Source organism: Gavialis gangeticus, unplaced genomic scaffold, assembly GCF_001723915.1.
Source record: "Gavialis gangeticus isolate Ggan-Ray unplaced genomic scaffold, GavGan_comp1, whole genome shotgun sequence".
NCBI classification, from domain to species: domain Eukaryota; kingdom Metazoa; phylum Chordata; order Crocodylia; family Gavialidae; genus Gavialis; species Gavialis gangeticus.
The window spans coordinates 170,038-181,383 of NW_017729003.1; the positions used below are offsets into that span (position 1 = coordinate 170,038).

The 11,346-nt window shown below is 43.5% G+C and overlaps 1 protein-coding gene across 1 annotated transcript in view; it reads left to right on the forward strand.

Annotated features, from left to right (window-relative positions):
* Position 1: 1 nt before the first annotated feature.
* Positions 2-11,346, forward strand: part of CCDC6 (coiled-coil domain containing 6) — a gene marked incomplete at its 5' end in the record, with an annotated part of 111,608 nt that continues 100,263 nt past the window's right edge. Inside the window, one exon of the mRNA XM_019507720.1 lies at positions 2-166. Coding sequence (XP_019363265.1) covers positions 2-166 — 165 coding nt within the window. The remainder of the gene's footprint in view (positions 167-11,346) is intronic.

Here is an 11,346-nt window from a genome sequence, read left to right on the forward strand (position 1 = left end):
GGGCGGCATCGTGATCTCGCCGTTCCGGCTGGAGGAATTGACGAACCGCCTGGCCTCGCTGCAGCAGGAAAACAAGGTACTCAAGATCGAGCTGGAGACCTACAAACTCAAGTGCAAGGCGCTGCAGGAGGAGAACCGCGACCTACGCAAGGCCAGCGTCACCATCGTGAGTGCCCAGCAGGGCCGCGCGGCGGGCGGCGCCTTCCCGCGCGCTGGGGGCGGTGAAGAAGCCTTACGGCGCGCTGAGCGGGGCGTGGCGGCTGGGCCCAGGTGCCGGGCGGGGCCGGAAACCGCGGGGTGTTTGGGCTCCCCCAGGATCCTTCCCCCTCCTTCCCGCGGCCCGGGCCGGTTCTGGGTCCGAGTCCCGCGCTGCCCCTGCCCGGGGTCTGCTGCCTCTGCAGTCTAGATCTCCTCAAGCAGCTCTAAGAAATCTGTCCTGGGCCTGGTCTGTCTCCTGTAAAATTGGTTCTTCTTTTTCGCCTTTAAAAGCAGGAGCCAAAAATAGCACTGGGGCCCCACCTGCTCAGGTCAGCAGCTCTCAACCTTGTTTTAGACTGGAGGCAGTTCCTGTGAAAATGCCAGTGCTTGGTGTTTCTTTGCCTACAAGAAAATATCAGAGCAGTTCTATTGCAAGGAACTTGGGGAGATATGAGCTTGGCAGAGACTTTTAAGGTTGTAGGTTTGGTATGAGTTGTGTGTACACATACTACAGGGCAGGCATTACATGGACCTCTGGTTGAGAATGGCTGGTTTAGACATCTTCCTAAACCACCCCCAGATGCTGTGCGAATATGATTAGACACGATTAAATCAAACAGGGGAACAAAATTGGTGATTTCTTCACTATGGCTATTAAAGAATAAGTGCTTAATTTTGCGGTAATATCTGAGATTTTGCCAGTACAGCTTTTCATGTTAGACAACTGACAAGTGTGACCTTGTTAAGGTAGATGGTATAAAATCATTTTAATGGAAAGGAAGCCTCTGGGAATTTTGTGCAAAGAATAAGACTAGGGATTTCACAAAACCCTTCAGGCAGGGTATGACATGTACTGGAATGGAAGATAGTTTGAGGATCAGCAAGTTATAGTTTTTCATACCCTGCTTTTATCAGCACCAAATGTGAGCAGCAAGTGGTAGTAAACTGCAAACTTTCTCATACTAATACTAGTACATGTTTGTGTGTTTGCTCTCCAGTTAACTTGAATAGATTGCTTGGGAGCTCATTTAAAATAAGACTTGGAAACTTGTTCCTTCATTTCAGTAGTATTTTAAAAGAAGAATTTTTACAGTATTGTGGCAGACATGGAAGCCCAAGTACTGAATTGTGTAAAAGTTGAGTACCCTTTTAAGTAACATATAAGGGCATTGTTAACCTTAGAATAATAATTTTAAAAATGTACGAAGCCCTTTGCTTTGGCCTGTGAGAGGTAGGGCGAGTGATTTACGAACCTTAAGGGAGGAAAAAAAGAAATCTGTTAGCCCCTTGGATTATCTGATGGGGCTATAAATATATTGACAAATTTATTTTCCATAAGCGTTCTCGATATTCATATTTAAGTGCTTTTAAGTAAATAGCTTGGTATGTCTAGTTAGGTGATAGCATTTTAAGTTCTGAGCTAATATGCAGGTTTTTTTATACTTGTGATAAAAGTTGTGACAGTTGAAATTAAGTTGGATCCTACATATCTTTACTCAGATAGCTAGATGTTGGTATACAGTGTCATTCTCTTAGAATGCAAAGTCTGTTGTAAGCATTTACTGTCAGACCTAGCTTTTTTCCAGATATAATCATCATTTTATTGGTAATAACTTCACATCTTATTGGTAGTAATGACATATAGGCTGTTAGATCTGGTGGGTCTTGGTGAGGCTCTGGAACCAATCATGAGGAACCTCTTTTGTTCCCCCATTAGGTATTCAGATGTTTAGCACAGTGAGTGTTAACCTGGATGCCGTGGCACCCTGGGGTATTTTAGTTTCTTTTCAAGGGTACCACAGGACACCACACAATGTTAGTAGGTGTGCAAACCTGATTGAAAAGTTTAACCTAAAGATTTCAAATGGGAATCCATAGTGTTCAAAACATTTTGAGCTGTGTAATTTGCAACAGAAGAATTGCTTTAGTATTTTTCTGTAGTCAAAAATGAGTGAAAACTAAGAGTTTGAATTTTTGGATGGGTGCCCCAGCTTGGAAAGGTTGTGAACCACTGTTTTAGAAGAAAGTAGGCTTGAAAAGTGCCTGAAATTTAGTTACAGTAGTAATTTATTCAAGACTGACAAAAATAGTGTTAGTTGCAGAAATGTTCACTTATCATCAAGTATTAGCTGAAATGTACATGTTGTGCTTTTTGTTATCGGGTTGGGGATCTTGTCAACTGGAAATCTTTTTTGACTTTGCAGTGAGGAGAGATATTCATCAGGACTTCAAAACATGTCACTGAACAATTTCTAAAGATAACAATAAGTACAAAATGTCTAATTTCCATAAAATATTCTCTGAAGTTTACTTTGGGGGCTGACTAGTTTAGATACTAATCATACATTAATTCATAAATGGGTGCTATTTTTGTTCAAGTCTGCAGTCCAGTAACGGAGATCTTTTTACAAGATCTCAGAGGAATGGAGAAAAGGTGCAACATTTCTATAGCAACCTGTGGGTTGGCTGGTAGATCAACATCTTTAGAAGAATCTCTGTTGAATTAGCTCTTAGAAGTGGTTTGGACAGTAAAACACACCGTTTAGAATACTGAAAATAGAATGAGGCAACATAATGGTGAGCATGAAGCAAAAAAACCCAGAGTATAGTCAGTTGCTTGAATTAACTGCTGAAGCTTAAAAAAGTAGAGGTGATTAGGAAAATAAAATCAGTAAGGAGACAGAGGCCTTGGAGAAGGTATCAGAATGTTTCTTTCAAGTGGAACCTTGCAATTGAAATTACGGACATGTAGTAGAGCTTTCTATTTATACTGTCTGCTCCTTAGACATATTTTGCCCTTTTCAGCCTGTCAGCATTAACAGTGGCCTGCAAGTTGTCACTTATTATGTCTCCTTTTTTTTAAAAATGCAGAATTGTAGTGTTTTGGATCATCATAAAACATAACTTTTCAAGACTGCGCCATACTGTACACAATCCTTTAATAACACATTTATAGTCGAAATATACCATGCCCTGTTACTCCAGACTGGAAGTGGTTGGTCACAATTTGTTAGAGAAAATTAAAAGTGATTTGGAGCCACAAGTAAGTAAATGTTGTACTTGAAAGATGGGTGAAAAGCAGCTGTTCTTCTACACCTCTTGTATACAGCAACACTAAAGAAAATACTTCCATGTATTTAGTTCCACGAAATGTAACCCTGTGGTTGTAAGCCTGTGTTAGCTATGGCAGTGATGTCATGGATCAACTTTTATTTTTATCATTAATGAAGCAGAATTCATTTGAATGGAAATAATATAGGAAACTTAAATATTAGAAGTTACATTAGTGCAAAGGTATGTGTAATGCACCAACAGACGGATGAACAACGCTTGTCCCCCAGCGGCTGGGGGGACATGGTGGCAAGAGTGCTGCGGTGGTAAGTGGGGAGCTCCCGCAGATGCTGCCAGCTCTGGTTGGGGGGAAGGTGGTGAGCTGCTGGTGTCAGCGGCCAGCAACAATTGCTGACTTCCTGCAGATGGTTGTCCGCCTTTTCGTAGGAGGTGTACTGCCACGCTCAGCTGCAAGGGACAAGCGTTATTCATGCATCTGTGGGTGTGTGTTACACACACCTTTGCACTAATGATAACTTGATAACTCTGCCTTTTTTGTTTTCTGTTTGGCAAGCCTGAATTTTTTTTGCTCTTTCCTGTCTACTGGAATTCACCATCTAGCACAGGGTGTCAAGGGCCTGCTGCAAGGCAGTAGACCTTGACTTCAAGAGGGCCAACTTCAACGAGTTGAGAAGATTGGTAGGAGGGGCACTGAGGTCCTGGAGGGTAGGGGAGCTGGGTGTCCAAGACGAGTGGTCATTCCTTAAGAAGATGATCCTCCGAGCCCAGGGGGTGACACTCCCAACAAGAATCAAAAGGGGCAAGAGTGCTCAAAAGCCCCCTCTGGTTTGCCAGAGGCATTTAGGAACACCTGAAAGCCAAAAAGGAGGCGTACACCCAGTAGAAAGGAAGGGCCATCAGCAAAGAGGAGTATACCTCCATCACTCCAACACGGGTTCGTTAGAGGCAGGTCCTGTCAGAACAACCTGGTGGCCTTCTATGACCAGGTCACCAAATCCTTAGATGCAGGGGTAGCAGTGGATATAGTCTTTCTGGACTTTAGGAAGGCCTTCGGCACTGTCTCTCACAGGCCTGTTACAAACTAGTCAGAGGGGACCAGCAGGCATTGGGGTTCCCCTGAGCACTACCAGGAGTGACTAGAAATAATGGTCACAAGCTTGCACAGGGTAGATTCAGATTAGACATCAGGAGGTGCTACTTCACTGTCAGGGTGGCTAGAATCTGGAACCAACTTCCAAGAGAAGTGCTGCTGGCTCCTACCTTGGGGGGTCTTTAAGACAAGGCTAGACAAACACCTTGCTGGGGTTGTTTGACCCCAGTACTCTTTCCTGCCATGGAAGGGGGTCGAAGTTGATGATCTGCCCTTCCGACCCTACAAACTATGAAACTCGGGTTTGTAGGGCGGCTGTTAGGAAAGCTAAGGCAGATATGGAACTAGGGCTTGCATCGAGGATCAAAGACAACAAAAAGTCCGTTTTTAAATACATAGGGAGTATGAAGAAGGCACTGGGTAATGTGGGGACCAGATGCTTGGCAATCTGGTCGTTGCATCAGAGAAAAAGGCAGACCCTTTTAACAAATTCTTTGCCTCCATTTTTTTGTGAAGGGACTGGGACATCTCCCCCACTGGGATTCAGGATGGACTCAGGAGAGACTCTGCCAGGCCTAGGGTCAGTGAGGACTGAGTTAGGGAACTTCTGGAGGAGCTGGACGTGTTCAAATCAGCAGATCCAGATGCTCTCCAACCCAGGGTTCTGAGGGAATTGGCAGGGGTTATCACAGGGCCCCTGGCACGGCTTTACAAGCACTCGTGGTGCTCTGGCCAGCTGCCAGAAGACTGGAAGAAGGCCACTGTGGTCCTCATTTTCGAAAAAGGGAGAAGGGAGGATCTGGGTAACTATAGGCCCATTAGCCTTACTTCTATCCTGGGGAAGCTCTTTGAGAAAATTATCCAGGAGCATATCTGTGAAGGACCAGCAGGGGGGATGATGCTCAGGGGCAACCAGGATGGCTTCATTAGAGGCAGGTCCTGTCAGACCAACCTGGTTGCCTTCTACGATCAGGTCACAAGATCATTGGACACAGGTGTCACGGTGGATGTAGTCTTTCTGGACTTCAGGAAGGCCTTTGACACTGTCTCCCACCCCATTCTCATTAAAAAGCTAGGCGACTGTGGCATTGATGCCTGCAGTCAGATGGATCACAAATTTAGCTGAGGGGCTGCACCCAGAGAGTGGTGGTGGACAGAACATATTCGACCTGGAGGGATGTGGGTGGTGGAGTCCCCCAGGGCTCATTCTTCAGGCCTGTACTGTTCAGTTTCTTTATTAGTGATTTGGATGAGGGGGTGAAAAGCACCCTGTTCAAATTTGCTGACGACACGAAGATTTGGGGCGAGGTGAGCATGCTAAAAGGGAGGGACAGGATACAACTGGACCTGGGCAGGTTACAGGGGTGGGCAAATGAAAATAGGATGGGATTCAATTCAAAGGTACTGCGTTTGGGCAGTAAAAAACAGCAGCATACCTATAGGCTGGGGAACTCCCTTCTTGTCAGCACAGAGGCAGAAAGGGATCTTGGCGTCATTATTGATTCCAAAATGAACATGGGCTGCCAATGTGAGGACGTGGTCAGTAAGGCTAACTGCACCTTGTCATGCATCCACAGATGCATCACAAGCAGGGCCAAGGAGGTGATCCTCCTCGTCTATGCAACACTGGTCAGGCCACAGTCAGAGTACTGCATCCAGTTCTGGGCACCGTGCTTTAGGAAGGATGTGGCCAGCATCAGGAGGGTCCAGAGGAGGGCCATTTGCATGATCCAGGGACAGCAGGGCAGACCCTACGAGGAGAGGCAACAGGACCTGAACCTGTTCAGCCTTCACAAGAGAAGGCTGAGAGGGGACCTGGTGGCTGTCTATAAACTTAACAGGGGGGACCAGCGGAGAATGGGAGAGACCCTGTTCCCCCGAGCACTTCCTGGAGTAACAAGGAATAATGGCCATAAGTTGTTTGCGAGTAGATTCAGGCTGGACATTAGAAGGCACTACTTCACAGTCAGGGTGGCTAGGATCTGGAACCAACTTCCAAGGGAAGTGGTGCTGGCTCCTGCCTTGGGGGTCTTTAAGAGGAGGCTTGATAATTACCTAGCTGTGGCCCAGTATTCACTCCTGCTCAGGGCGGGGGGTCGGACTTGATGATTTACTCAGGTCCCTTTTGACCCTACATTTATGAATCTATTTAGTGGTGTTAAGTATTAGTATGGCTGTCTTCTTGTTTATTTCAGTGTTAATGTCAGCATTAATGTGTACAGTTTTGGGAATTGTTTAAGAGGTAGGAACAGAGTGGCATAGGCTCTTGTTTGTGTGTGTGGTTAATTTTGTGGTGGCAGGGGGGATATTAGATGCAAATGAGTGGGAGTTGGATTCTGAATGGTCTTTTGACCTAAGAATGATACTGTTCCTTGGGGCCTAAATACAGATTGCTAAATTTTGGCTTATGGTTTTAAAGGTTTTGGCCTGGATGTGTACAGGTTTATGTAACAATTCAGGGAAAATCTAAATAGCTTTTCAGGGTTAACACTGTTTTGTTTTAAAGTGAGTGGCTGTACGCCATGCTGCTATATTTTATCCTAATTCTACAAATAGTTACACCTAAGTTGTCCCATTGACAACAGAAAGGCCAAGTACAGCGGGTGGATGACTTCCTGGGTCTTGCTCGAGATGCGTTGGTAAATGCAAGCCAGGGTTTTGTTTGCTTTGCTAGCTGCAGTAGTGCATCGGTGGCTCATATTTATTTTGTGGTCAATCATGACCCCCAAGACCTTCGGTCGTGGTGCTAGCAAGTGTAGCATTGCCCAGCCTATAAGTGTGATGTGGTTTTATTTCCCCCAAGGTAGAGCAGCTTGCATTTCTCTGTATTGAATGCCATCAGGTTTTCATCTGCCCACCTTGCAAGCCTACCAAGGTCGGCCTGGATCACCAGCCTATCCTCAGGTGTAGAGACTCTTCTGCAAAGTTTGGTGTCATCAGTGAACTTGGCCAGTCTGCTTTTGGCACCAGTGTCCAGATAGTTTATGAAGACATTAAAGAGTGCAGGTCCGAGAACGGAGACTTGGGGGACACCACTAATCACTGGGTGCTATGTTGATTCGGTTCTGTCAACTACCACTCTCTGGGTCCAACCTCGGAGCCAGTTCACCAGCCATCAGACTGTGGAGTAGTCGAGGCTGCAGTTGCCTAATCTTTCCATGAGGACATCATGGGACACCAGGTCAAAGGCTTTTTAAAGTCCAAATATGTGACATCAGCCTCTTCCCTTTGGTCTAGGTGATACGTCACCTAGTTATAGAAGGAAATAAGATTGGTCAAGCTAGACCTATCTGCAACAGCCCCATGCTGGCCATCTCTCATAATGTTGCCTTCTGTTAGCCTGTCAGGAATGGTTTCTTTGATAATTTTTTCCAAAATCTTCTCAGGGATTCAGGTCAAACTGATTGGCCTGTAGTTTCCCAGGTCGTCTTTCCTCCCTTTCTTGAAGATAGGCACCACATTGGCCCTCTTCCAATCTTTGCCCAAGTGCCACGAGTTCTCAAATATCCTTGCCAGTGGCTGCACTATGATGTCTGCCAGTTCCTTTACCACCACTCCTGGGTGTAACCTATCCAGACCAGCGGATTTATGGGCGTCCAGCCTCTCAAGATGGTCCCTCAGAAAATCCACAGTAATTGTGGGCATATATTCATCTTCACCCTGGTCATCCCACATCATGTTCAGCAGGGTGGTCCCTTTGGGCTCGTGAAAAACTGATGCAAAGTAATTATTAAGCAGATTGGCTTTTTCCTGCGTGTGGGTAGTCAGCTGTCCCGACTGGTTTAGCAGGAGTCCAGTCTTGCCCTTGTTTTTCTTTAGACTCCCCACATATCTGAAAAAGGACTTTTTATTGTCCTTGATGTGTGTAGTCAGATGGAGTTGAATTGCAGCCTTGGCTTTTCTAGTTTCCTCCCTGCAGGTGCGAACCAGTGCTGTATACTTCTCCTTAGTGGTGTTTCCTGTCCTCCATCCATTATACGCCTCTCTTTTTAGATGTAGGAAGTTCATGAATTCCCTGTTGAGCCAAGGAGGTTGTTAAGCCCTTTTACCACTTTTCCTATTGATGGAATTGAACTATTTTTGCTGGTGGGGGGAGGGATGGCAAGCAGGTGTGTCAGATTGGCATGGAAAATTTAATCCCAAATGGTTATAGTTTAGTGGAGTGAATGGGTATTCAGTTTCGTGTAAATACTGTGAAAATATGCTTTGAACAACATGTCTCTTCTTTTTTAGACTTTTGTAGACTTTAGGCTTTTTTAATTTGGGAGGGAGGTAAGACGGTCAGAAGAAAACAAAAAAGCAGGTGTTAGAGTGCTCAGTATGTATGGGAGGAAAGGTGAAAAGGAAAGAAACCAATTATAAATGGTGGGAGGTTGAAGAAATAGAGAAATAAAAAAGAAATACACAAGTGGTCAACATTTGGGGAGACGCTGCTGCTTAAAATGTATTTGGAAGTCAGTAGACCAGGCTGTTCGTTAAATCTTCATTTCCAATTTTATCTCAGGTGACTGATTTTTGTATGTATTTGTAAGCCTTGGCATTTTTACATAGTTTATATGAAAATGGATTGGGATGCAGTTTTGTACTGCTTGGCTGTTTTTGGCTGTAGGATAAAGGATTATGTAGGTAATCTTTTATAACACCTACCTGGCTGCACTCAAGCTGTAGTTTGCTACAGTTGCAACAAATACTTCCAGAGTATTTGCAAGGTATGCTTGTGGTAGTTTGCTGGAAGAAATAACTTGGAAAACTTGAGAGGGAAAATTAGGTTAATGTAAAAAATTGCCACAAAGAATCATTCTGTTTGTGCCCACTTTTGAGAGTAGGGATCTGTTTTTGTGTTAAAGATAGGCTGCCAGTTTTACCGCAACTGAATTTTCCATTCATAAATTGTTCAGAAAAAGCAGACAAATATGCAAGAGGTTTTACTTCCTTTTTTTTTACACTTGTCCTTGTTTAAATTGTATGGATATTTTATTAAACCTTATGTAGAAAAAGCTTTAATAATGTTAGATTTTTTAGCCTTTATATAGCTGTGGTAAGAACAGTGCCACTAGCTGCATTGTTGGCAAACTTTAACAATGGAAGAATTGAGTACATTTATTGTCTGTTTACATTCAGTAGCTCTAATCAGTCTCTAGTGCATTAAGTTCCCAGAGGAAGGCATTGCCAGTGTTGTGGTAACACTCTACTACTGTTGGATTGTATTGGAGAAATAAAATGGAAAAAAAAACTTGCCTTCAAGAACTGCAGGAGCATTTCTCTCAGAATTATGTTGACATTTTGTATACTTTATATTTAAAAGTAGATTAATCTTACAGAGAAATTATGTTTTGCCATAAGTTATAGCTGCTGTTTAATTTGTAAGTTGTTTTTTTTAAATAGAAAATTACTCAAATATTTACAAATAATCCCATTAGATCATTAACCAATCTAATCTCATTTTTGTCACAGACCCTTAAATTTCAGCCAGTTATCTCTATATTAAACCGAATAACTTATTTGGCTCAAGGCATTCTATCTGTATTTGAAGACACTGAGGCATAGAGGATCCATCACTTCCTACAGTAGCTTGTTCCAGTGGTTAATCATTCTCATTGTTAAAAGTTAATATGCCTTATTTCCCATTTAATATAGTCATTTTAGCATCCAGGCATTAGATCTTGTTATGCCTTTTGCTACTAGATTAAGAAGCTCCGTTCTCCCCATAATGTTATTTACGTGCTATTGATTTTTTTTTTAATGAAAAACTGCACGGAATAAACTTTTATTCTGTACAGTTTTTTCATAAAAAAAATATTTTCTCCAGTCCCTAAGTCACTTTTGTGGTGTTTCTCTTTCACCTTGCTAGGTTTCCCACATACTTACTGAAATGTGGACACCAGCAATGCAGTCTTTCCTAGGATGTCACAGGAATGCCATATACAGACACTCCTTACTCGCTACTGCTCTATTAAAATCCCTGGGTACATTTTTGGCCTTTTTTCCCATGTGGCAAACCCATTTGCATGGGTTTTTTGCATTTGGTAGTATTATTCACTTAGTTTAAAAGGTCTCAGTGTACCAAGTGATTGTCTGCTATGTGTGACTGCTCTGTTTTAATTTTTTTTTTTACTGTTCAGAAAATCTGTGTACCCCTTGGAGCCCTCAACTGTATTGATTTTATATTGTCCAGTCACTGATGAAAATAGTGAATAGTCCAAGGCCATCTATATAGTTTTTTTTATCCACTAAAAATTGTCAAAGAATAAAGTTGTGCCAGGACCTGTTTTCTATAAAATTATGCTAACTGACATGAATTATATTTGTGTCCAATAATTCTTTACTAATGAAATCCACTGTGAGCTTTCTGGTACTTTCCCTGAGTTGGCATCAAGGTAACTAGCTTACAGTTACCTGGTACTTGGGTTTCTTGTGTCAAAAGCGGGATTCTTCCTGTTCTGCTCTCTTCCTGTTTTTTCAGAGTGCCTTAAAAGTGAAGACCAGGGGCCTGGTTCTTCCATCACATTGGAAATGCCAATAAGCTGCTGCTTTACGTGGCTAGATCCAGTTTACACTCTAACTTTGATCTGATGGGGGCTTTTGGGTTGGGTAAGGAGGGTTTATGCAGTGGAACTTCATAACACATGTTTTGAAGTTTCTGTCCTATTTTTTTTACAATTGCTTTTTGTCTAGACTAAGCTGGATTTCACTAGACTTCTGTGGACAACTACACTAGACTTGGTTTGTCTTCCACAGTGACACCTAACAATTTGGATAAAGTGAACTTGAGTTCACAAAAAGCAAGTGTTACATATGTATCACTCAGATGGCATAGCAGGCAGGCTGGGACTGGCATCTGGGAGCGGGACAGGCAGGTGGGGTCAGGGAGCAGGGGCTGGGATTGGGATTGGGATTGCTGGGTGGTTTCAGCATGGGGCCAGAGGCAGAACTGCAATCAGCTCCCTGTATGCCCCTGCAATGGGTACCACTTCTACAGACAGGGC